This window comes from Protomyctophum bolini, assembly GCF_963924005.1.
Source record: "Protomyctophum bolini genome assembly, chromosome: 14".
Taxonomy (NCBI): domain Eukaryota; kingdom Metazoa; phylum Chordata; class Actinopteri; order Myctophiformes; family Myctophidae; genus Protomyctophum; species Protomyctophum bolini.
In genome coordinates, this window is record NC_137875.1 from 11685038 (window position 1) to 11712600 (window position 27563).

The 27563-nt window shown below is 41.4% G+C and overlaps 2 protein-coding genes across 5 annotated transcripts in view; one reads left to right on the forward strand and one right to left on the reverse strand.

Annotated features, from left to right (window-relative positions):
• The window catches only part of btaf1 (BTAF1 RNA polymerase II, B-TFIID transcription factor-associated), a 36093-nt gene extending 30720 nt beyond the window's left edge, over positions 1 to 5373 (forward strand). Inside the window, exons 34-38 of the mRNA XM_080781344.1 lie at positions 303 to 455; positions 1723 to 1934; positions 2596 to 2755; positions 3496 to 3666; positions 3917 to 5373. Of these exons, the coding sequence (XP_080637470.1) occupies positions 303 to 455; positions 1723 to 1934; positions 2596 to 2755; positions 3496 to 3666; positions 3917 to 4063 (843 nt within the window). The 3' untranslated portion in view covers positions 4064 to 5373. The remainder of the gene's footprint in view (positions 1 to 302; positions 456 to 1722; positions 1935 to 2595; positions 2756 to 3495; positions 3667 to 3916) is intronic.
• A 3823-nt stretch (positions 5374 to 9196) lies between these two features.
• cpeb3 (cytoplasmic polyadenylation element binding protein 3) overlaps positions 9197 to 27563 on the reverse strand; it is a 55559-nt gene continuing 37192 nt past the window's right edge. For all 4 annotated transcript variants that reach the window (XM_080781340.1, XM_080781339.1, XM_080781341.1 and 1 more), the window contains 4 exons: positions 20308 to 20426; positions 19445 to 19559; positions 17214 to 17395; positions 9197 to 14060 (listed from right to left, as the gene is read on the reverse strand). In XM_080781340.1, coding sequence (XP_080637466.1) covers positions 13833 to 14060; positions 17214 to 17395; positions 19445 to 19559; positions 20308 to 20426 — 644 coding nt within the window. In that variant the 3' untranslated portion in view covers positions 9197 to 13832. The remainder of the gene's footprint in view (positions 14061 to 17213; positions 17396 to 19444; positions 19560 to 20307; positions 20427 to 27563) is intronic.

Consider the following 27563-nt stretch of genomic DNA (forward strand, 5'->3'; position numbering starts at 1 on the left):
TTATTAATGTTCACAAATGGCACATGTACAAGCTCGCAGTGCGGCACAACACTTGTATATCCAAGCAAACAGAAACCTATTGTGGATTGAAGTTGGCTAACTAAATCGCTTAATTAGTAACATTTGAGAACTGAAGTACTTATGTGGGTTTTTGTTTTCAGTACGGTATAGCGTATAATCCGTATATTGTATATATACTGTAGGACTTTATGTTCACAATGAACTATTTAGAAACCCACCTCTGCGCAAATGTTTTTTTGTTTCATGGTAAACGTGTGCCTATTGTAATGGTATCTTTCTAGGCTCTGCAGTACCTGCGGAAGCTGTGTAACCACCCAGCCCTGGTGCTGACCCCACAGCACCCCGAGTACAAGCGCGTCACAGAGCAGCTGGCAGAGCAGAAGACCAGCCTGCGAGACCTACAGCACGCTCCCAAACTGTCTGCACTCAAACAGGTACGAGACGGTGGTTTTCAACCAGTGGTCCTTATCGAGCAGTGTTGTTTTCGTCACTGACGAAAACTAAATGGAAACTAAGCTATGATGACAAAAAAATAAGACTAAATATACTGACAATTTCGTCAACAAATAAAAACTAGATGCACCGTCTTTGAACCTGGGAAGCTCTGTGTGTGACTTCCTGGGCCAACAACGGTGCTAAAACAACCCTTGCTCATAACTGGAGCATCCTGGCAACACCCCCAGGTTGCTCTTTTAAAAGCAATGCACACTTGTAAAACCAGCCTATAAAGACTGCATTCTGTGCACTTCCCCCCACTCAGGGGAAGTGCCCACTCGGGGAAAGTGCCCACTCGGGGAAAGTACCCACTCGGGGAAGGAGATGATTGAATCCGGGTGTTGGGGGGGAGAGCTCAGTCGAGCTGTTAGTTCCAATCCAGGTAGTAGGCTCGTTAGTGTGTTTTCTGTGACCGGGACAACTACGGGTTTGTGACCTACTATGACACCAAGGACGCCTTCACGGCCTAAAATATTAGGAAGCACTATAGCGGGCTAGAGATCCAGTAGAAGTCATTTTACACGTGGTTGCATGCTGAAAATAGCCAATCAGTCATCAAAGCCTGTCAAAATACATTTTAGTCGACTAAATCAACTGTAGATTTAGTCTACTAAAATCCTATGATATTTAGTCGAATAAAACTAGACTAACATTAAGACATTTCAGGTGACAAAATTGTGACTAAAACTAAATAAACTATTCAAGAGACTATGACTAAAATCTAAATTTGCTGACAAAAACAACGGTGTCCTTGAGGCGGTTCCAGGTGGTCCCCATGCAGCTAAATGATGGAGAATTGTTAACCAAATGGACCCTTATAGATCTTTAACTCTTGAGTTACAGACGTGTTCTGGCCATTCTGACTGGCTCTTTTCTTTGTGCGTTTCTTGCAATATTACTTTCGACTCAATATATATATATATTTTTTACCCATTTTTGGCGGGAACCCCTTTTGGTGTAAGCATTACGTTATGCTTTAGCTATTGAAAAATAGCAGATCTACAAGCTCATAGCGCGCCACCGAGTGGCGCGCTACGAGCTTGTAGGTCTGCTATTTTTGAAAAATGAAAGAACCACTGACCTAGAAACATAGCTTTTTCAGAAAATTGTCAGGATTTTAGAATCTGATCTCAGGTCAGAATGGGTTAAATCTGTCCACCACGAGCTGTAATCCCAGCCCTGACGGAGTGTCTTTGTGTTGTCCAGCTGCTGGTGGACTGCGGCCTGGGAGGCAGCGGGGCAGTGGACGGAGGCACGGAGGCCGTGGTGGCCCAGCACCGCGTGCTCATCTTCTGTCAGCTGAAGAGCATGCTGGACATCGTGGAGCACGACCTGCTGAAGCCCAAGCTGCCCAGCGTCACCTACCTGAGGCTGGACGGAAGTGTGCCGGCCGGCCAGCGCCACTCCATAGTGTCCAGGTCAGTGGCTTTGTGTCCTGAAATCGAAAAATGTATATATTGCTCCCGGTTATTAAGTCAAAGTCTTAAGATTTGTCACACACGTTAACGCAGTCGCAGTGAAATCTGTTCTCCGCATTTGCTGAGCTGCAGCCATACTGCACCTGGGAATCGTTTGATTATTTGATTTGAAAAACAGCTGTATGTGTGCTGTTACTAGGTTTACTGTATGCATGCACTTTCTATTCTTTTAATGTCGTGGCAGAACACCTCTAGCTTCAAACTAATGACCAGAAATGCCTGGTGAAGTTAAAGTGAAAGTTGTCTAGAGTGAAAGTTATATCTTTCTTTATAATCTCTTTGAAGTTACACCAACATTGTTCTTGTGAAACACTTTTGTTCTCGTAGGTGAAGTATTTATAAAGGTAATTTCCCTTGGAAAAAGGAGATGCATACCATTGTCACTAGTTTACAAGAATCCAATTTATCTGTAATTTTTTGTCCCATAGTGGCTTTGCCACTGAACACAGCATTTTGGTGTTTTGTGTGGCTTTGCTCTCAAACTACTATAATTCACTATCGACAGTCAAGTCGAGTCAAGACTGTCTTGTTATGTTCTTAATGCATTTGCAGAAATCTTCCTCGCCTCATCAAAGTGTTTGTTAACCGCACTTTGTTTCAGGTTTAATAATGACCCCTCCATCGACGTGCTGCTGCTGACCACCCATGTGGGCGGTTTGGGTCTCAATCTGACGGGCGCAGATACGGTGGTGTTTGTCGAACACGACTGGAACCCTATGAGGGACTTGCAGGCCATGGATCGTGCACATAGGATAGGACAGGTACTGTACCCTTTTCTTTATACAAGGAGGATACCGTTACTTCATACACTTAGCACCCTTGCTAAATCTGCTGTATTTACACTACATTACTGTATGTGTGTGTTCTTCGTTAATTTGCGCTGTCCTGTCTAAATGACAATTTAAGTCATGTTCCCAACCTGACTTGATACAAAGGGGATGCCTGTGTGTTGATATACATGAGTTCTGAACCCAATTTGTGGACCTACTCGGGCAGGCTCGTGAATGTATTCTTACCAGCACTGTGCTAAAGCGCCTCCCTTATGCTTAAAAGCTGAATTTAAGACACATTTTGGAGCCTTTACGTAACCATCTCTGTACAATAGAACCAGTCCGGATCATGCCCCGGGCTAAGCCTTCCATAAGTGTGCATCATTCTTTATCAATGCAATGGACAAAAATTTAGGTCAGTTCCCAGAGTAGTTGTATAGTGACATGTACACCAGTGCTGTCCATAGACCCCATTTCTTAGCCAGTACAAGATCTCACTGAAGCCAGTACAAGATCTCACTGAAGCCAGTACAAGATCTCACTGAAGCCAGTACAAGATCTCACTGAAGCCAGTACAAGATCTCACTGAAGCCAGTACAAGTGAAATCCATGTAGGCCTTGTGATGGCTCCAATATTTAAGAATGGTGTGCAACATGGGGTATTTAATAATAAAGTGAAAGATGGTCTGCTGCATCAAGTGCCTTCTGTCTCACATGTCTCTGTCCTGCAGAAACGGGTGGTGAACGTATACAGGCTGATCACACGAGGCACACTGGAGGAGAAGATCATGGGACTCCAGAAGTTCAAGATAAGCATTGCCAACACGATCATCAGCCAGGACAACTCTAGCCTGCAGAGCATGGGCACAGATCAGCTTCTCAACCTCTTCACTCTGGACAAGGTTAGGACAATCATGCTTGTTTTTAATGCGCTTGGTTTAGGCTGCTTGAGTTTGAAATTTTATTCATAACAAATATTGATTTAGAATGTAGACATCTGACCAGCAAATGAAATCAAAACAGTCCCACTGTTTTGAGAAATTTTCAGAAACTCTGACCTAATATAATGTACATCAAGCTTGCCTAGAACAACAGAGCTTTATCCTCGCCCCGTGTTTTACCCAACCAATGTGTAACTTTTCTTGTGACCAGGGTGAGAAGGGTGAGAGGAGCGATGCGTCTCCGTCCACCTCAGGCAAGGCCTCCATGAAGTCTGTGCTGGACGACCTGGGAGAGCTGTGGGACCAGCAGCAGTACGACACGGAGTACGACCTGGACACCTTCATGCACTCCTTGTAGCGACACCGCCGCTGGCTGTAGCATCGCATACCGTACCACACACAGACACCGCGCCATACCCCCCCAATGGAACCTATTTGGTTCCATCCGTACGCTCTCAGTTGCACACCTGTAAAGGGTCCATTTGGAACTCCCTCGAGGAACACTGAGGGTCCCTGGAACCCATTTTTAGAGAACCCCACCCACCCACCACCAACACGGTGTCATCCCAGCTAGCATGGGTCCAGACAGGCCCCACGCCACATATAGGAACAAATGTACGTCGAAGATATTATATTTTCTGAAAAAGTTATTCATCCTCCATTTCCTGATTTCTCAGATACAGGCAAGTGGGGAGGGAGGAGCCAATGTTTCTGTTTGGCACGTCGGGTCAGGATATATTATATTTTCCTCAAGGCCAGTTGCGAAGCTGCCAATAGTGATTTATCTATCCAGCTGCAATGATTGTCTCACAATATTTGTTTACATTTGTGCCTAGTGTGAGACATCTGCTTTTGTTCCCTTAACACAGGCAGACTACTACTGCATAGGACGATATTAATATGTAGCCTCTGCAGTATACACGGTATATCATCATAGTTGAGTTATGGTTTAGTTACTGAGGAGCATTGCCCACCCTCTTCTCTCATGCCATATTGCAATTGTACAGTATTAACAGACATTTTTACCCCTGACCCCTCTTTCTCTTCAAAGTCTTAAAAAGCACTCCCAATACCAGAGCACACCTGCCGAAGGTTTTGGACTTGTTGGATAGGAACCATGTTTTAGTATAACTAAGGGAAATGGTGGCGGTGGATGTGAAGAGCCTGCAAGAGAACAGCCCCCCCCACACACACACAGTCAAGCCAGCTGCTCTTTTTTTTTTTTTTGTAGCAATGTGTTTTGGAGAGTTTGTGCTACGACAGTTAGTATGTGGCTTGGATGGGTTTCAAAGTTGCATAGGGGATGCGTAGTGACGGTATAAGACTCCCTCCCACCCTGCAGAGGGCGGCAGTCTATATATGCATGCCTGTAAAGCACACACACTCATGTTTGGCCAAGGAAATGGTCTTCTTTTTTTTATATAATTGAAGAAATGGGAGAATCTGTTATGAACTGCTTCTCCTTACACGATGAAATCTAACTTGGAAAAGCACCGCACTGAGGCAGCGTTGCAGGGACTGAATCTCGGGGCCAAGTTGAAACTCATGGCACTTGAGACTTGTCACAAAAGTATTTTAAAAATAATAATTCTGACTTGTATATATTTCTGTAATCGCTGCTTTTTGTCTAAACTGTTGGAATTGTAATAAATTCTACAGACCTTTGAATTAAGTGTTGGTTTTTGTCCAGGAATTGTTTCGGGAAATTCTGAAGCAGTGGTTTTAATTATCAAACAATCCCCCATACAAGATTTGATTCCACATTTTTCACAACATTCTATTCTTTTTTTGTAAGAAATAGCCGATCTACAAGCTCACAACGTGTGACTTAACGCTAATTGTATATAAACTAGCCTATAATTCAGTTTGAAACCCCTTGAAAAAACAACTTCAAGGATCATTGGAGTCCCTGGACCCCACTTTGAGAACCAGTGCTTTTTAACCTTTGTTGAAACATGGACATCATATAAGTTTTTATACAATAGGCCTGCCGCCCTGCCCTACACATAATCAAATTCTAATTAAATTACAGCGGTAGCTAAGCATTAAGGTCTAATAATGCGGACAGTACTGTCTGATAATGGTGTGACCAGAAAACTCCCCTGTCTGTCAGGTGGCGCACTTTCATTTTATTTCTCCTGATTGAGTCAGATGACTGACACCTGTCTGTCATCTATGAATGCAACTAGCCTTTTCAAGCATCGTCAAGAGGTGGGTTTATCAATTTCTACTTGTCTTACACTGATAACAGTAGTCAGTACGCAGCCACCAGCCATATAGTAGGCCTAATATATATATATTTTTCTTTATTTTTAAGGTTTTTGCTTGATGCCAGCCCCAAAGTCAGGCCTGGTCGGCTGGTGAGTCATGTTTGTTGTTTATTAAATAATTAGGCTAATGCTAAAAAATAACAATGGGTTAGTTAGTGTCCCCCCTGTGTGTGTGTGTGTGTGTGTGTGTGTGTGTGTGTGAGAGAGAGAGAGAGAGTGCGCACACGCGCTTCAGTGACGAATCGACACTGAAAATAATATCGCATCAATGATGCATGAATGATTCATCATTTTATAGCCTAGCTATAACCCAGGCATGTTGAGTAGCCTACACCAAAGTTTTTTGTTAGAAATGTTGAGTATGAGTCTCCAGCATATAGGAACTGCCAGATGATGATGTTAGCACATTTGGGCAAGTGGCTATGGCCGTTTTTAGCCCAAGGAGTGTTTTTGTTCAAAACTAATACTTGAAATGGATTCAGCATCATAGTTTGACATTTCACATGCTAAAGCATGATGATTTTTTTGGCCTTTTATAGGTTGTTAATGGTATGGTGACATACAGTATGCCAATTATGAAAATTTCTCAACATTATATGCAAGTTAGCATCCGGCAGTTTCTACATGCTGGGGACCCATACTCAACATTTCTAACATACAACCTTGGTGTACTCAACATGTCCGGGTTCACAATGGGGCTCTATGGGCTGGCAAGTAGACTAATAGACTAAATTCTCATGAAGTATGTACGTGTGCAGTTGCTATGGAAGTAAAATAAATATAAATAACACAATTAAATAAATAAACCCAATGAGGAAAAATGCAAATAAATAAATACAACTAAATCAATACATGTATTTATTTAATTGCATTTTTAATTTATTTAATTGCAGTATAATGTATTGTTAAAGTTTGGGTATGTATGCTATGACGCATGACAGTGAGAAATGCTTCACTCATGTGTATTGGGTCAATACCACAGAAATTAAGCGACCAATGCAGATAGGTTGACTATACTATGTCTGAAGGCAAATGTATCAGATTTGCCTGCATTCTCAGCAATTAAAGAGCAAAGCCAAATTGTCACTAGTTGTTTCTTTATGTCTATTCCTTTCTTTAACTTAATTTGTACCGTATAATGGACCTGAGTGAGTCCTATAAAGATTTAATTGGGCCAGTAGAGGGCATGGTGGCGCCGTCCATTTGGGAAAGACAAGTGGTATATATCCCAGTGGTTCTCAAAGTGGGGGTCCGGGGACCCCCAGAACTCTTTGAGGGAGTTCCAGGGGGTCCGCGGCGAAATGATAGTTGGACCCAGTCCCATAAGGGTCCATTTGGCTCCATTTGTACTGAAGAGCAGAATGAGTTGTCAAGGGCATAATGTAAGAAGATAGGATAGTCAGATATCATCCGTAGTATCATGGTCATTATCATGTCAGTATCATGGTCAGTATCATGTCAGTATCATGGTCAGTATTATGATCAGTAACATGTCAGTATCATATCATTTTTAGCAAAAGGCCAATGCACACCTCAGAAGGCTAGTGACAGCGTAGGGCAATAGAGCATACTTAAAAAGGGTATCTTTGAAAAACAAAGAAGGGTCCCGCACACTGTCAGACACTTGCCAAAATGTTGCTCTTTATTGGGTCGATGTTTCGGTCGATTTGACCTTCATTAGACCTTCATCAGGACAGACAAAAACATTTTGGCAAGTGTCTGACAGTGTGTGGGACCCTTGCTTTGATTTTCAAAGCTACCCTTTTTAAGTATCATGGTCAGTATCATGTCAGTATCTGCTATAAGCACCTCACTGTAGGCAGCAGTCAAGAGAGCACAGACAGACAGACAGACAGGTGGTAGAAAGATGGAAGAGGCCATGCATGCAAAACACCACAAGGTTTCACAGCGTCGTACAACTACGTTTAATACGATTTAGCTTATTAGTAGTACAGAAAAAGAGGGAGGGGGGAAAAGTAGGATGATGGGATCTACAAATTTCGAAGCAGTAGTAAGCATTAGCAGCGTTTGAGCTCCATCATGTTTTCAAATCACAGTTCTACTGCAAAAGTTCAGACAAGCATATAGGTCCAAGTCAACAATCTTAATACGCCTCATCAAGATATAGAACCAGTCAGGAATAAAAACCTAAAAAAAAAGCACAGATGTCTTATTAAAAAAGTACATTTCAAAAGTAGTGGGTTGTCTGTGGAAAAAACTAAATATCAAGCACATTATCAATCTTTTTTCCCCCCTTCTCATGTATTTTGAGATCACAACGAGAAAACAAGACCTACAGTGTTTACCTACCCAAAGAACTTCCATGAAGCTGTATTGAATGTACAGTATATAATCCAATTCTAGAGTTACATGAAATTACATAGTGTATATATCTACAGTATCTAGAATAAGAGTGGAAATAAATAAGATGACCGTCATCACCCAAATCTTCACCTATTTTTCTACAACCAGCCCAATATTGTCCCTTTCATTTGCACACATATTATAGTTTTATTTTATTGTAAGTTAATTTAAAACAAATACAAATAAATGTAGCAAATAAATACTTTGTGTAGTGTACTGTACAGTATAATACTGACACATGAAAGAGAAAAGTCTTGGGCTATAGTTTAAATCAGGTTTGATATTAGCATCACCTGTATAACGTGATTTTAAAAACGCAGTGATGTTCACTTTTCACTATGGAGTTTTGAGTTTGAGTGAGGGCTAGAAGCCATAATGGGAAAATACTGAGAAGAAATTACGCAAATTAGACATTCGGGAAATGAGAAATGCTGAGAAATGTGAAAACCTTTAGACCAGTACTACTTCAAGACCAGTCACACCAAACATGTAATCCCCCTTCTAGATTCAGCTATACGGTGCATTGTAACACTTACATTCATACTAAAATACAATCACACTGGTGCGCATCCCCTAGCTATGTCATAACTGAGGAACCAAACATACTTGATTTGGGGACATGTTAATGGTTGAGGACTTATTCAGAAGTTTCTGTTTAATATTTCACATCTAAGGAAGTTGCAACATTTCTCTAGGCCACATTTGAAGGTTCATCATTGTTATCTATATACTGCACAAAATGGGGATGTTATTGTATTGTGGTATTTGTGGCAATAGAAGACATAGCATTTGTAGTAGCAGAAGCAATGTAAAATGTAATGTTCAGCTTCCACAATTATATCACAACATACTGCATATAATGCTCCATTCTGCCATTTTATTGTATTGCCCATTCATTTGTTTACATTGCCAATCACTGAACATTACGAACCGCCATTGTGTTGTGTCGATTTTTTTTGTCTGTAGATCATTTTCACACTAATGTCAGCAACATCAGCGAGTTAACACATAAAGCTTAGCGTTTCAAGAATCTAGACACTTTAGTAACAACATTACAAAGGTTTTTTTTTTCAGCTTCAAAAAATGAAACAAAGTGAACAAACGAAAAAATAAACTTTTTAAAGAATTAGCATCATAAAATTAATTTATTCCAAGTAAAAATACAAAATAATATTAATGACATTGACCAGATATGAAAGTCTCCCCCAGAAATAACTATTAATGGTTGAGAAATAAGTCTGTAAAGAAAATACGAAATAAAAATGAAAATATGTAAATATGTTTAAATTATTCTTTTTTTAGCAAAACCTTCTAAAAATAATGAAAATTTCTCAGTACAAAGGCTACATTACTACTGGAAGGTACTAGCAGGTAGAGTAGGTAAATACACAGTAGAAAATGATTTTAGTGAATCACAATGCTTGCAATGAAAATAATTCTGCAATAAAGATTTATGCCTCTTTTTTCTTGTTTTCTTCTTTTTTACAAACAGTACAAACAGTATTGCACATTACAACAAAGAATCAAGGTTCTTAGCCTTAAAAAATGGGACTAATTCAAGTCTTGCGTGAAGAGAAGGCCACCATTTAATTGATGCACCTTGGGGGCTTTTGATCAAGTTACAGGTGAAACACTTGTGTATTTTTGTGTTTAAAAATAACATTCTTTTCCCTCTACCTCCAACAGTTCACTGACTCTCATAAGTCTTTCTTTTCTTTTCCTCCTCCAACGATGTCAGGCTAACAAATCAGGGTATGTTGCTTTTACAAAACAAAAAACTAGCACACATACTTTTAGGAAACATAAAAAAGTTTTCTTAAAAAAATAATGAACAGAAGATCTCTTTCACAATTCTGGTCAGCATAGTAAATGATTGATTATAAATATACAAAAAACGAGGGAAGTATCTTCAGTTTTCATGTTAAGCACCTGATATTTCTAAAGATCTCTTTTGGAGAACACGGATGATATTGTTTTTCAGATCACTACCGCTTATGCCAATTTATGCTTCGAACCACGGTGTCGCTCACCTAAAATAGCAGATCTACAAGCTCACGACGAGTCGCATCCACGGCGCCTTGTACTGTATAGGTCAGCTATTTCCGATGCGTGACACAGTTGTGTGATGAAGTATGAATCGGGCTTTATTTGTTGGTTTTGGTGACACTGTGCCTTCAAGGCATTTCGACTGGTTGGACGATCACTCTAACCTTCTCTGTAATAAAGTAGACTGTACTTTCGCTAACTACATCATTATATTAAAGTTATAAAGCTCTAGCTCCTTCAGTTGTTCTTTTTTTCCAAAAATAAAATTTTAAAATAAAAGCAAAATAAGCATGATAAAAAATAAAATCAACCATCTGTTAAATCATTTCTCTCGAATAATTAAATTAATATATATTTTTTTTTCATCTGAATAAACTTAGAAAATATCAATTTCTCTCCTAATATATTTCAAAATTGAGGTATTGCAAAAGATCATATCAGTCAGAAAGCACGCTTTTTCGTTTTTCTTTTCTTAATAACAAAAAGAATTGCTGACTGTCAAACTGTTCAGATACAAAGAGTAGTGCATAACAAATGTCTATCATAGAGAAGAAACAAACATAGAAAACCCATCTGGGTGGGGAAAGAAACATCACAAAAACACCCAGAGTTCACTTTCATAGGGTTATACATTATTACTCATGGTTTGGTTAGCCTCTTTTTTTTTCGTCTTAGTAAAAAAGTATCTTCTGCTTAGTTTCAATTAGTTATCTTTTACAATAAACAAACAAAACGTCTATCTAAAGCAAACAGTTTGCGACTAAAACGAGAGAGGGACTGCGGGGTCTCATCACGGGACAATCACAGCTCACAGACGAGGGGGGAAAACGACACACAAACTTGCAACGATGTAATTGAGATCCAGTCGGATTGTCCATAAAACTGTTAAAACCAGTGTAACTTAGCCCTCAACCCAACCCATCCCCCCCCCCCCCCCCCCCCCCCCCCCAGTTCCACCGATCAAACCCAAGCCACCCCAACTTCAGCAGCCAATACTTAAGATTCTAGGTATTGCATTCATAACTACCAAATGCCTCCCCATCCCACCCGCATAGCCCAACCCTCCCCCAGTCCATTGAACTGCACCCTATACCATAGCCTTTTGATAAAAAAATATGTCCACCATTTTAGCAGGTCAATAATCTACTTCAAGCTTTGCAGGAAAAAAATAATAATAATCTGGATAAATATGGTAACCCAGCTGTTCTGGCAATGTTATTCCAACCTCCTATAGCCGTGTAGTGACAGCGTGTGCAGGCTAAGGAGGAGCTCAGTTTGTCAACCTAAAAGTCTCCAGTAGCTTCATATAATGTTCTGCTTTTTAATCTAGTCACTGCCTTCGTTCTTTATCAAAATTATTCCACAAAATGCATCTACCTTTAGCCCCCTCAGGTGAGGCTTAATTATTAGCGCAGTCTCTTTTGTGGGTAGCTGTGTGTGTGTGTGTGTGTGTGTGTGTGTGTGTGTGTGTGTGTGTGTGTGTGTGACTGTGACTGTGTGTGTGTGTGTGTGTGTGTGTGTGTGTGTCGGTGGGTGGTTTGCTGAAGTTGAACGTGAGCTCTTTGGTTATTTTGGGGCACATGAACGTTTTGTGAACTGTGGTTGTTTCTTACTCAAGCTCATTATTCTGTTTTATGTATGTGTTGGATCAGACTATGTGCATCTACGCCTGCTTGTGTGTGTGTGTGTGTGTGTGTGTGTGTGTGTGTGTGTGTGTGTGTGTGTGTGTGTGAGTGAGAGAGTGAGAGAAACATAACACTAACATCTGTATAACGTTACGTGTGTCTATGTGTGTAAGAGGCTGTTTGTACTGGTGCAAGTGTGTGTGTACAAGAGAACACATATACGATGTGCATACACTAGTTATGAAGTTTCACAGGACTTCTATGTCGGACATCAACGACAGTTAAAGCGAATCACAGTTCTATAGGCATACTCAAGACCTAACTACATACGGTATAAAAAAAATTGCACAATTATATCAACAATCACTGCAAAAAAAACGTACTTCACCTATCATAGACAGTTTTAAATAGTAAATCCTACATTTAATTGGATTTAAGATTACGTTTTTCCCCCCCACGCGTCCCCAATCTTTAGGATGTGTTGACCATCTTTTTAAATATAATATATATATATATATTTTTTTCTTCCTTATGCTCTGGCACCCAGCCCAGTGGTACCAGTGGGTCCAGCATCTGACCCATCATTTTTTCCTATTCCTGTCCGGTTTCCGTGCTAGTTTGTATGTACACCTATAGAGTGTTGTGCAAACATGGGCAGAGTTGAATAGATAGTTGAATGATACTGAAATAATTCTATTGCATGCAGCAACCCGATTGAAATAAACATGCAGTTACGGGGCGACGCAGCCCACTCCCCTCCTCCCACCCCTCCACCATGATAGCCATCATTATCTTAGGGGTGCCCCCTCCCCCCCTATGATAGCTCGTCATCGTTAGTTAACACTGGGCGCTTCTCTAGTTTCCTTGTTTTTTGTGTGAGTGTTTGTTTTGTTTTTTACACCCTATAGCCTGAATAAAGTACTTGTGGTATCTGTTCATACCATGAATTTAGCAGCAAAGCTATTGCAGCATTACATTGACATAACACTAAAACATAATGTTATTATAAAACAGTCCTAGAAATCAAAAGCAAAATAATCAGATTGCGCTTATGAGGTATTAATATCTTCAGAGTCAAAATTGAGAGTGAGTATAGCCGTGTTATTTTTACTCTGGGCGTTACTGGCCCACACTACTGGATAGTTGTTAGATCTTGCTACATCCTATTTTACTTTTCTGTATGCATTAATTTTCATTTGCCTTTGGTAATTATTTTTCTAGGGGCAACCTACAATAGTTTTTCTTTTCTTTTTTTTTGAAAATAAGTGCATGCTCCTTTTACACAAATTTTAAATTATCTATTTATAGACATAGATAAATAACAAAAATCTCTCTATATATTTTTTTTTAAATATGGGAACGGTCCCACCTCTGTCTCATCAAGGTGGGTTCCAGCAGGACACAGCGAGCCACCCAGGCAACAGAACATAACCAGGTGTTAAACATACAGACCATCCTATGTGCGTTTAGTGAGATTTTGTGCCAAAGTGCAAATTCTAAGCTGATAGACTTTCGCAAATTTCACTTAAATTTCCCCCTGTGTATTTTCAGAGAGGGGGAAAAACACTGTACAATGAGTTCAGCGTGGTGTCACTCGAGTAAGAAAGTCCCATGTACTGTATTATTCGATCCTTTTTGCTTTTTTTCCGCATGGTGGTAATGGGGTGGAGCGGGGGTGGAGTGGAGTGGGGTGGGGTTGGGGGTGCAGCGCTGTCCTCGGGTGGTGTTGTTTGGGACTATGGGGCCGGATGGATGGATGGATGGATGGGGGGGGGGGGGCTCCACCAGGAACAGGGGCTGACGCGACGCCCGGACACCCCTCTCAGCTCCAACGGAAGGACACGTGTCGAGGACGGTCGCCCCCCTCCTTCACCAGTGGCTTGTGGAACTCGCGGCCGGCCCGGGAGTGGATGCTGGCCCAGCAGTACTCGCAGTAGTACTGCAGGCAGGTGACGTTGGCACAGAAGAAGGGCGCGAACTTGCCACCGCAGCGGGCGCCCTGGCACTCGTCGCACATCTGGTCGTCCAGGACGTACGGTTTCACCTCCACCTGAGGACGACACACACACAAACGAAAAGAACAGAAGACATTTGAGTCGCTCCAATTTGACCCAAATCACGGGGCGTACGCGAGTGCCACGCTACGAGCTTGTAGATGTGGATGTGCGATTTTAGAAAAAATCATGAAAACATGTGCAAATGTTTGAATATAATATTCTTTCACAGCAAACTTTTTTAACTCATATCTTTTGTTTCTGGGGGTCCCTGGAATAACAATAATATTTTCTGATGGGGGTCGGCGACCAATTACATATAATTTTGGGGGTCCTTGACATGAAATAGTTTGAGATATAGAAACATAGGTTTTTCAGAAAACTGTCAGGATTTAGAATATATTTGTAGAAACTGGTCTCAGTCTCAATGAGGCTATAGTATAGGAGACAAGAAACAAGAGTGGCGTTGGCATGGAGACTAGAGAAGCCTTGGTATAGGTGTGATTCATGCTGACCTCAACCAGTGGTCTGGGGACCACCAGTGGTCCTTGAGGGGGTTCCAGGTGGTCCCCAGTTAAACTTAAATGATGGAGAGTTGGTAACCAAATGGACTCTTATAGATCTTTAACTTTTGAGAGCGTAACCATGAAACCATTTGGTTTCATTTTATGCTCTCAAGAGTTAAATTATTGTTAAACATCTGCATTACTTAATTTATTAGATGTCTACACAATTAAGAGAATGTAGAAGAATTGTTAGTTTGATCAACGCTTGCCTATTACCATAGGAGAGATAAGATAACACATCAATCCAGCATGTAATTGTCTTATTCAACGACAACAAAAGATTCTAAAACAAGTTTGTGGTCTGAGACGGTAAATGTCATCAAATGGTGGTCCGTACGTGGCTTAAATGCAGAATAAATAATGGACCTTGTCCTTGACATGGAAAGGGTTGAACAAAGTATTGTAGACACTCCCTGAGCACTGAGCAGGCTTCAAGTGTGCTCTTTAAAATCCTCTGGTAGCCACGCCCACACCCCCTCCCCCTCCACACACACCTGCTGCAAACAGACACAAGACTCCTTATGTTTGGTAGTACAAAATAGTGAAATAAACAACTTATAATGTAACTTTACACCTCATGGAAGTTGAGTGGAGTAGTCTGGGTTGTTAGGAAGTGAAAACTGCTCAGTGTGGGACAGTTTGAATGAGAAGTTAATTAATCTTCATAACAAACTGCTTGGTCCATTTGTTTTTATTCTGCAGGTGAGTTAGCTACCTATGCTAAGCATTAATGTGTGTGTGTGTGTGTGTGTGTGTGTGTGTGTGTGTGTGTGCGTTTGAGAGGGTGAAATGAATAAATAAAGGAGCTTGAAGCACTGTGTGCATGGGTCCTATATACATTTATAGAATAAATTTTTTGTTTGGATTGTCACAGCACCAAATCCTTGTATGAAACATCATTCTTAACGGTTTACCAATGATGGTTTCATTGAAAATTATATTGAACCAAGTGTTACAACCTGAATTGCAACAAATTTCTATCTCTCAATTTATTTCAAGGCAGCTTCCTTCCTAAAATGTATTATATATGCTGTTGCTAGTGAGTTGTGACATGGTACAGTGTACACTACAGTATGTGGCGCTTGGTCAGCTCACTTTCTTTCTTTCCTTAATTTCCTTAATTACTTACTGTATACTCAAAGCTTATGGCGTCTCTCAACCTTCTCCACAGGTTCACGAAGCTCAGCTTCTTCTCAGCCCTGAGTCCATTCTCCTGTGACATGCATATGCTGTGAATGCTGGACCCTATAGAGCCTGCCCTAAATCCCTGAACACTGCACTACACCAGAATGCTATTTGCAGTACTAAAACATCAAGACTGAGTGAGAAGATGGCAGCCAGGAGAATGAGCTGGTCGGTGCCATTGATACTGGGAGCCATGGAGATGACTGGAGACCCAGCTGGAGGGCTCATCGTGAACTAACTCTCTCTCTCTACCCATGGGTTCCAAAGTTTGACCCTGGCATCACTTACACAACTGATGACATCAAGTAAAAGATGGCTCAAGGTAGGAACTTTGTTTTTTGCTGCTTGTGTTGTACAGTATGCTGTGTGTATACTACTACTTCTTTCTTTCTGTGTCCCGTTTGGTCCAGGGAAGAATACTTATATTAAATAGTTTAGTTCAAATGTCAGTCCAGTCAAACTAAAGACACCATAACCAGCCCCCGAGGATACTGTAGTTGGTGATGGAGGTATATGGAGGTATGGGGGAGGCAGGCAGCCTCTGCAGACACTATAGGCCTGCTGGCTGACAACCAGTCTCGCTTGGTCACAACTCGGCACACTACTATACTGGCCGTCAGGCCCAGGCAAGCCAAGCCAGCACAACCCAAGTGAATATAGTGTATGTCTATATAATAGGGAAGTACTATAATTAAGCCGGCCCTGTGCGTCTGCAACTTGAAAACATCTGTCGGGAGTCGGGACTCCAGCAGCCCCAAAGCCCATGGTCATTATTACACACAGCCAGGGCCTCCCTGGGCCTAGCGCTACTGTGGGCTGAGTCCAGTAAGGAGGCTGGAAACTGAGCTGTAATGAAAGCTCTGATACACATGGGAGGAGAGGAGGCTCGACTGAGAGCTTCGCTCTACAACACTGGTTTTCAACCCTTCGGCATTTGAGCCACGGAACCACCATCTGATGAGATCTATCCTCTCGGACCCAAAACTAAAGAACATTTGTTTTCATTGGAAAAGATTTTGTCTACAATTCCATGCCTTTGGCAAACATTGATCAAAATAACAATTCGTCTACATTCTTTAATTGTCTAGACTTCTTGTAAATGAAGTAATAGGGATGTTTAGTAATTTAACTCTTGAGATCGTAGAATGAAACCAAATAGACCCGCGATAAGTGTAAAGATTTTATGTTATGCTCTCAAGAGTTGAGATAGTCTGGACGGAGGGAAAATATTCAATGACGTGCACAACACGGAAGCTAAACGTTACTAGGCGACAGAGACGCCAAGAACGGGTAAAAACATTATACTAGTGATGCTGGATGCATTATAATAAACTAGAAATGCACTCTGTCGAGGTGCCAACTTGCAGTAGGCCATACGTGGCCTACTAAGGTACGATCACCACACGTACCTTAGTTACGTCATCAGCGTCATAAGAGAAACACAGGAACTTTGCTCACCCTCTTGTCGATGTCATTGTGCTGCAGCTGAACGAAGCGGGCGCTGATGGCGGCGATGTAGCTCTGCTGATTGGAGAAGGCCACGCGCCCCGCCCCCTTCGGGTACTTGAGCTCCGGGTCGGTGTCGATGCCGGCGTAGCACACGCCTCCATACAGACGGTCCATTATCATCGCCAGCTCCACTAGAGGGGGGCGACGAGACGGAACGTAAGTAGAGCGACGTTAGTGACACATTCTGTGGTGGGGGAAAAGTATACTCACGAGTCACATTGTGAGTATGTGAGTAGGAACACACTTGTGTCGCCGACTTTGACTTGTCATCAAAATGTACCAAAAAATAAAAAGCACCAAAAGTAGAAAGTACTCACTACTATGAAGAATGTCCCATTTCAAGTCTTAAAATGTATACAAATATTTTGCAAATAGCAGATCTAGTCTACTATAGCTCACAATGCATCGCATCGCAACGCATTGTGAGCTTCTATTTTCAAATGGACAAAATGTAATTATGGCTGAAGTGGTTAATGTATGTTTTGTAATAATAATCAAAAATCTACAAAGTTAACTATTAACAAAAGTTTTCAAATAGATAGTAGTGGAGTACAATATTTGGATATGAGATGTAGTGGAGCAGAAGTAAGAAGTATTGGAAATACTCAAGTAAAGTACAAATTCCTCAATTGTACCCATGTACAGTACTTACTGTAAGTAAATGTACTTAGGATCACAAATCTCAGTGTTGACTGTTTTTAAGTGGTGCAACCACTTCTACATCCAGCTTTGTCCGTGTACCTGTGTACCTGTGTGTGTGTGTGTATGAGCACGAGTATGTTACATATTTATACCAGTAGGGGGCGCCAGAAACAGAGAGAGGGGTAGTGCTGTGTCTCTAATGAGAGAGAGAGAGAGAGAGAGAGAGAGAGGGAGGGGAGTTGCACCACTTGGTTCACACAGGTGTGATTTTTTTAATCAGTTGTGGAAAGTAACTCTCACACTATACTATATAGTACTATACTACCTCCTGTTCTTGTTTTGAACTAAGAGGTGGGGGTGGGGGGGAGGGGGTGTCTGACTGCAGCATGGCACTATCTACAGTATGCATCACATGAGTCCAGCAGTCTGCAGTACTAGCTGCACTATTCATTATCCAGCCGTCTGCAAATTAGCAGGAGTCACATTGCAGACAACAAGCGAGCGATGTTTATCTCTTAGAACAGAAAGATTGAGCTATCTACCAACCATATACCATGAATACTTTAACGTGACCACCGGGTTTTGGCCCACTTCCTGGAAACCCTAGGAGGTTTGGAGGATTACATTCCCACGGGGAAGAACTTTCATTACAGCCAGTGGCGTGCACAGACATCTTGAGGGGCAGCTGGTGCTCAAAGTGAAAAAGCGTGTGGAACCGCCGGATGCCTTAACCCATTTAGACCGTACGACGTTTGGGAACTAATCCAACCGACGGGTTTGTGTGTGTACACACATCCTAGCGCATTTTCATTGATATCAAACGAGAGAAAAATATTCCGAATTCGGCGCGCGTAATCTAAGGAGCTCTCCGTGGTTTTGACCAGATGGATATACTAGGATAGTCATTTCAACATGCCTCTCGTTCAAAATATGAAGCGAGCGACTTTATCGTAATCTTAGCGAGCAAAAATATGTCTCCGGAACGAAAAGGCGGGGGGCTTACAGAGTAAAAGCGGCCATATCTTCCCGGCACCCCGAGCTTCTATTTTGAAAGAAATAATGTTAATAGTTAATAGTGTGTGAGATTTATAGATTTTGGTGCATAACTAATATATTAGAAGCTTTGTAGATGTGGCCCATCGATGTCACGATGGGCCACATACTGTACAAAACAAAAATACAATTAACAAACCGTACAAAAACTGAACTTTCAAAAGGGCATGTTGCTGTCCAGTGGGACCACCTTAGTGTCCATCTGTGCAGGTCCCTGATTACAGCCTCTGAGCCTTCCAACACACTGGGCCAGCCGACCTCATGAAGCCATGTTGGAGGGTTCGAGTTAATCACTTGAGAACCCCTATTCTTGGGGAGGAACATTCACTAAAAGTATAGCAAATCTACAATGTTGGATTTTCTATTTTCGGCGAAGAGATTTTATGTAGATCGCAAAAAAGAATGCACATCCAGTGCAACTTAAGTGCTTTTTATGAAAAAAAGATGTGCTGCCTGCATGCATGGTACCAGAGAAGTCCTCTTACCTGCACGCAGAGGCCGTGGCACCCCTCCCACAAAGATGGTCTTGCGGGGGTCCAGAGGTTGTGATCCATCCATCACAAAGTCACTGTCACTGAGGTTCCAGGGACGAATCTGGACCTGAACAGGAAAAGTGGCCAAAACACTCCTCAGTTTACCAGATCCTGTGTGTGCGATTAAAAATTGCACGTGTACACATCATATATGGGCATAAAACTGATAAAAGGAACAAGACAGACACGATGCAGAGATCTCCATATATGGGCACAAAAGGGACAGAGAGAGACGGGTACAATGGGTATTTGATAACCATGATTCCCAATTTGCATCGATCCTCAGTAGTAGGCCTATCTAAGAAAAGCAGTCAGTTTATGTGGACCGACTTGCGTGCAACAAGTGCATAAAAAGCATGATAATCCTCACTTCGACCAAAAAGTCGGCCCCTCATCACAGGCAGGGCTGGGGTGTTATGGATTCCTCGCGGCAATATATATACACTTTTTACCGACGGTATGCAGTATTGCGGTGTTGAGCGATACCTCAAAAATTGCTTTGAATGAAATTGAAAAAGGAATACATAATAATAATCATTGTTATAATGATAATATAAGGGGGCACAGTGCAGTGGCACAGTTAGCGGCCTGCTCACTCCTCATGCATTGAAGGAAGCATGATTTCATAAAAATAATAATAATTGCGGTTATGAACTTGATAGCGTGGTATGCCTCACACAGTATTGCGGTATGGTGGTGTGACCCTAGACTGGATAATAAGCCAGACCGAATCAGCCGTTGGCAAGGCGACAGTGTTGTGTGATATTAGTCTGGCTTATTAGCCAGGCTAGTGTGACCCAGCCCTATAAACTCACAGGTTTGTCCTTGATGGTGGGGCTGGAAACACACAGGTAGAGTTTGCCGTCCTCCTCGATGCAGGCGTCGATCAGAGCCTGGACTGAGCTCTCCTCTTGAAACAGCAGGAAAGCATAGCCTGACAGATGGAGAGCAAACAAAGCATTTAGTGGAGAAAAAAAACAACCACTTTATTTAATTCACAGTAACGACTGTAAGAGTCACACAAGCTTGTGACCGCGATGATGTTTTTTATTTCTGTCCTCCAGACAAGAAGTCACAAATAAACTACATTATGGAAGTCATAATCTTATGACCCACACCACGCTTGGCATTTCTTTCCTTCTGGGAATTATTCATAGATTAAAAAAGAATTCCTTCTGGGAATTATTCATAGATTAAAAAAGAATGCATACGCATGTGCGTGCAAGTCCTGCTTTTTAATTTTTTTCTTTTCTTGCTTGACTTGCCCCGCAAGCTTCCATGTGACGCATCATCCTCACGGTCGGCACAGCGAGTACCTTCAACCTTGCAGCCTGTGCTGACACAGCATACCAACTAACATCAAAAAGAGAACCATGCGAAATTGAACAGCATAACACCCCCACCGCCAAATCTTTGCCAAAGCTGGGTCAAGTGGATATTAATGTAAGTAATGTCTCTGGCACAGAAGGGGGGGAATTAGTCTCTGAGCACCATTAAAATATTTATCATTAAAAAAGAGAGAGACCTGTTCCCAGTGGAGATCACATATATATATATATATATTTCTTTAAATGAAAAACTAACTTGAAAGACGGCATTCGTCACATTTCTCCACAGGTGGGTTTTGAATAACAATAAGGAAGTGATAGTGATACATTTTGGCTAGACCGAATGAGCTAACCAGTCAAACTTACTTGGATGCATGAAACAAAAGACCAGAGAGAATGAAAATAAGGTCAGGGGAACAGGCCCATGACCCATAGCAAAAATGCTATAGGCCTCTCATATCACAGCACACACACACGCACGCACCCACCCACCCACGCACACAGCTGTGCTGACTGATGAGGCTAGCAGAACTCTGGCAACAACTCGTGGGCTCACGAGTGCTAAAGGAATATGAGCTGTGGAATGCATACGTGTGTGCACATGTGCGCCGCACAATTTGCCCACTTGGGAAAAGAAGAGGCCGGTGTCTCTCTCTCTCTCCTCCAGCTTATGCTCACTTTGTTCAAAGCTTCCCGCGAGATTTTGAGACCTCTACTCTCGGTCACCTGCGTACTTATAGGCTACACATATATATGCAACAAAGTGAAAATGGCAAAGAGGAATGTGTAACTGTCTTGTTGATCTCCCAGGAGTAGAACTACTACAGACAAGGAGAAAAGCCTGACTCGGCAGACACAGCCAACTGTGGTATGTGGATATGTCTGGAGTATGAACTATGAATGTGTCCAGACCAATTACACTTTAAGCATTTAGCAGAGACTCTTATCCAGAGTCACTTACAAAGTTCAAGATCAGAGTAAATGATTGGATAAATGGTCAGAATGCCAATAAATAAACTAAGCTACACAGTAACTATAGGATACTATAGTTCCGAGGTCGTCAAACCTACAGTATGGTACACTATGAACCTTGATATACTGTATCTAAACAGCATCATATCTAGCATTTGTGGAAACTGTATACGTCTAGTAGTCAACAACATACAATGCCTGTCTGCATGGTATGATTACTAGCAAGTAGTAGAATTTGAGAAATGGACATTGTGAGGGTCCTCATGGTCCTACTCAGACTCATCATAAGAGAGATGGTTATTTTATGGTTTAAAAGGTTGTTGGAGTTAAGAGTTTTAGAGCTTACAATTAGGAGAAAATTCAGGTTGGATTTAGGAAAAGGATTCGGCATTCAGAGGTTAGGTTGGAGATACTGTATATGCTTGATGTACTGTATAATGTACGTGTGCTGGTGTTGTCGACGTGTTGTGTGAGAGCTTCTATAATAGCTAATTGTGACCGGTGCTAAAGTCATTATATTTTGTTTTATTTTTCCATGTCATAATATGATAGCAGGGAATCAAAGCTTCAAATTGACATATTGGTTGTTTAGTTTGACCCACCAGCTTTAGAGATATGGCTTATAGAGTAATGTCTTGCATAAAACAGCGAGTTGAGAAATCAAGCTTGAAAGGTTCACTTTCACGTGGTCTCTAACATTACACCTAGCTACATGTTTAGGCATTTATTTCATATTTGCATGTTGATTTCAGCTCTGACATTTATTCCAGACATGCTCTCGTCTGTGCTATTAACCCATTTTGGATTAAAAAATGAATAAAATCTGTTGGAGGCAGCTGGAGGCTGCACAATGGCAGCCCCTCAGTCAAACCTGGTCACTATTTGTGGTGCGCTTCCTCCACCTTAGGTTCAGGTTTAAACATGGCATTTATAGTATAAAGTATAGTAATACAACTTGTGTGACTGTGCCTCTCACTGTGTGCTATGTGTCACATGTCACGTGTTATGTTGTTATGTGTTACAAGTTAAAGTCCAGAATTCAACATGCACTTGAGTAGTGGCCAAAATGTACACAGGGCTTAAGCGGGTAATGTATGTTTTGTAATAATTATCCAAATCTGTAAAGTAACTAGTAACGTAAGGTTTTCAAATAAATGTAGTGGAGTAAAAGTACAATATATTTGGATCTGAGATGTAGTGGAGTAGAAGTACAACTATTGGAGATTGGATATACTAACAGTACAAATACCTCAAAATTGTACTTAAGTATACAGTACTTAAGTAAATGTACTTTCGACGACTGGTCACACGTTACAGTGATGTGAAAGAGAGGCCCCTCAGAATGCTTCCACACCAGAATGGCGAGCGGCTCGGAAGAGAATTTCCCATTATTTTTTTCCCATAGACGTCTCAGAAAGTATTTATTTAAAGACCTTTAAGCCTTGGACATAGCCAACTCGGCTCCTGACAAATCATGACAATAAACACAATTCTTTGGGGCCAAACTAATAATTAGAAGAAAAAACTAAAGATGTACCCTGCCATTTCTTCTTCTTTCTAACAACGCCAGAGAGTATATTTTACGTACGTAAGCCTGTTTGACTTAATTTAACACTCAGGGTTTGGTGGAAGTTTGTTCAGGAGCAAAAAGACTGATGCAAACAAAATTCTGCACCCACGAGCTATAAGCCATTTTGATGATTTATTAAAGTGCACACAGCAGTAGCCCGAGACATGTTGCAGCCTATAAAGCCTTCGTCATTGTGTGTAAATGTGCTCATCCCGGACTACGGCCGTGCACTTTAACAAATTATCAGAAAGCGTAGTAGGGTTGTGCGTGCCAACTAGTGTTTTTATCTGCATGTTTTGGAGTGTGCACCTGTTATATTACATAAGACTTTGGAGCGGAGCGGCTTACAAAAAGGTATGATTAAAAAGACAAAGTATTTTCTCTCTCTCTCTCTCTCTCTCTCTCTCTCTCTCTCTCTCTTTTAAAAACAAATAATGAAGTTCAACCGCTTCCAATATTTTTATTTTATTTTGCCTTTTTTTTGGTTTGGTTCTTGACTATTAAGGGCTGTACACGCCAATGATAACAACTATACAGTTATTATATTGTTCACCATCATCTTTGTTATAGTTGTGGTGTGAACCCTGCCATACACTGGAGTTAGAACCTTTTTTTGTTAACTTAGTTATAATTATAGTGCTTGGTGTGAACAGACCTATATAATGTTGTTCCACTTGCCCAGAAATGTGTATACTTTATATAGTATTTATAGTACTTAGTACTTTTTTATAAGCATGGAGGTAGCGCATGAAAACATTATAAAATGAGGCCCTGACAGGAAACTTTATGAGGACATCAGAGAGACAGGTTTAGAATTCAACATATCTTCACCACCACGACCACCACCACCATACAAAACAACAAACTCACAGCAGACACAGTGAGTGTTAATGAAACACTAACCAAGTAGACCACATTACCACACTTTAACAATTACAGGCCCAACCACCCAGCTGCCTTATGAAACCTCTCAAGTTCAACGGTTGGCGTGGAACATAAGATGGCAAAAATAGTTTCTGAATACTGTAATATGGAATTACTTCACAGAATAATACAACATAATTTCTCGCCAGAAGGCAGAACTAATTTCAAAGAACCACTTTAAATAACCAAATAATTTCTGCCCTTATGCTTTAATGGCTAACACAGAATCCGACTCTTTCACAAACCTGCCTCAGGAAATGAGGCTGGTGTACTGTACACCCTCATTATACATAGATATCCCTCACTATCTTACGTTATAGATCCCCCCCACCCATTATATCCCCCCCCACCCACCCATCTGTCTCCCTCTGGTCACTAGATAGCATAAAAGACAGTTTGTCATTGGGGGAAAGTTAACATAGTCCCCCTACGTCTGTAAAAATCACAGTAAAGGGGTTCTATGACCCAGGCAGGGCAGCCAAGGGAGAGACGGAAGAAGAGAGGCACGTCAAGAAGTTAGAAAGGTACAGAATGAGTCCCACAATGCAATGCGAGGGAATGGGAGTGGCATGCAAGAAATTATAGCAATAGAAAGGGAATGAAAACAGGAAGATAGGTTTTGTGACCGTGACCACTTCCAAATTCTACCAAGTGTATGTATAGTTACTAGTTAGTCCGCTACTAACTTCTACTAGACAGCAGAATCCTGAGTATTAAAGTGTTCAATTGACATAAATCAACTTGAAATGATGATGGCACTGTTCATACATATCAATACGCCACTCACATCTGTCTCGCCAAGTTTTTAAAACGTTTGGCGGATCAGAGCCTTCCTCACCAACAGCTCCTTATCTGAGGCAGGCATCAGTTATGTCCTGGCTCAACTGCTGCAACTATCTATTTCTGTTCTGCCTGCATACTCTCTCAAACCAATGCTACAACCAATCCAGAATGCTGCAGCACGCCCACAACTCCCACGTCTCTCTCCACTTCTGCGCTCCCAACACTGGTGTTGACAGATTGACCGTATAGTCCTACAAGGAGGTCATGTCACAGCCATAACGATTAATGTCCTACCTGCTACCTACTATGACTAAAACTAACATCAAAATTTGCTGCCAAAAACAACACTGCTTGTCCCACATACTATTAAACGGGGGACGTCTGCTTGTCCCATGACACCATCAGACTGCATGTGTTACAAGTAATGTCCAACATATATGGCACAAGATATGTCCAAAGGCCAGCAATAATGAATTATTGCTGGGCTTTGGACATTGGCTAATTGAAGGGCCTGCCCCTGTTCCTCACTTGTATATAAGCCATTTGTAGCCTCTTCATCATGGTATGACCTGATGACGACGTATTGACATCGAAACGTCACGTTATTTCCCTGAACCCTGTAAATAAAAAAAGGCTTTATTGTCCGAGTTTGCTCCAGGGCTTTCCTTCTTCTATACGAATACCAGTCCTGCTCCTGAGATGCACCGGACCAGCCTGAATTTGGCTTGAACCCCTTTGTTCCTGTAATATAGTGTCTGTGCATTATCCTGCCCCATTCTAGGCTACATGGATTATGCTGGCTGGAAAGTCTGTTAAAATTGGTTCAGAACCATTAAAATAGAAACAACTTCCACACATGACACATCACCACAGAATTGGGGACGTTTTATTTTTATTATTTTTATTATTCCAAGTCTGGAGAATTGGAAAAAGTGAATCAATTTTAGAGCTGAATCGCTATGTCTGTGCCACACACCAGGGGTGGGCAACTTTGAAGCTGGAGAGGGCCATTATAGTTCCACTCTCACTCCAGGCGGCCACATTGCATTATACTGCCGTAGCAAAAAGAGCAGATTGACAAGCTCAAAACGCGTTGCATTGCGACACGTTTTGAAGGTGAGGGCTGCATGTGTCCCCCATGCCGCCCGCCAGTTACCCATGTATGCCACACTATTGATAACGATTATGATAAAGTACTTTATAGTCAGTTCATTTGTCTTGCGACCCAGCAGCCATGTATGCAGAACACACATTTGACAGTGGCTAATGGGTTAATCAAGACCAGCTGGTCTTGCTTGGTTTCCTGCCTCTCTAAACTGATCTATCTGAAATGAAGCATCACACACATAAAAATATAGTTTATTTTTATATAAATATATATAAATAGTCATCAGTAAAGCTTATATAATCGACTACTATAAGTGGGTAAAGGCAAATAATAGCGGCGCTAATATATACCCCTTCACTATAATGCAGAATTTAAAACCATGCAGGGAAAGATATCACATGCCAAAATCCCATGAATATCAAATATCTAAATATTGAATCCCATCAAGTCTAAAATAAAAATATTATATCAATATAATGCCCAGCTGTGTATAATCCCCCTCGCAAAAAAAATAAAGTTATTGCATTAAGTGTCCATTTGCTTTTATGCCGCACGACCTGAAAAACATTTATCCACGTACCAAAATCGGCCAAACCTTGAATGGCTAATGTCGTGTGGCAAGCTCGTATCAGTAAAATGCATCAAACATTTACATGACTAATGTAAACGGACCCTTACATTGGCTATATGTGTACACTTTCACTGTGAAATGAACACTGGCTATGTTACTGTGTATGCACTTTAGTTCCTCCGGTTTGTACGGTCATCTGTCCATTAAACCTGAATGTATAAAACAGACTCTGGGATGCTGATATTCTCTGGTGCACTGGTTTTCAACCCCATATTCAAGGCCCATTATTTATTCAGCATCTAAGCCACGGTCCACCATTTGATGAGATTTTGCCTAAAACTAAAGACTATGTTGTCATTGGATAAGATGTTGCCCACAAGTCCATGCTGTATTGCTGTGGTACCATAGGAGAGAAATAGGAAAACATTGATCAAAATGACAATTATTTTACATGCTCTAATTGTGTAGACTTCTTGTAAATTAAGTAGCCTAATGCAGGTATTTAACAATAATTTACAAAAACAACAATTAAAGATATATAGTTATATCTATTAGGGTCCATTTGGTTACCAACTCTCCATCATTTAGCTGGGGACCACCTGGAATCCCCTCAAGGACAACTGGTGGTCCCTGGACCACTGGTTGAAAACCACAGCTCTAGTGTTTCTTCTGTCTCTCTGCCTCTTCCTCCGCCAACCTTGCGCAGTGCAGTGCAGCTTACGCCACGGGAGGAGAGCGTGGATCTGCAGTGGCTCGTGCCTGAGATTTATAGGAGGCTTTGCTGCTCGCTCGCTCCCAGCACCGTCCAGAGAGGA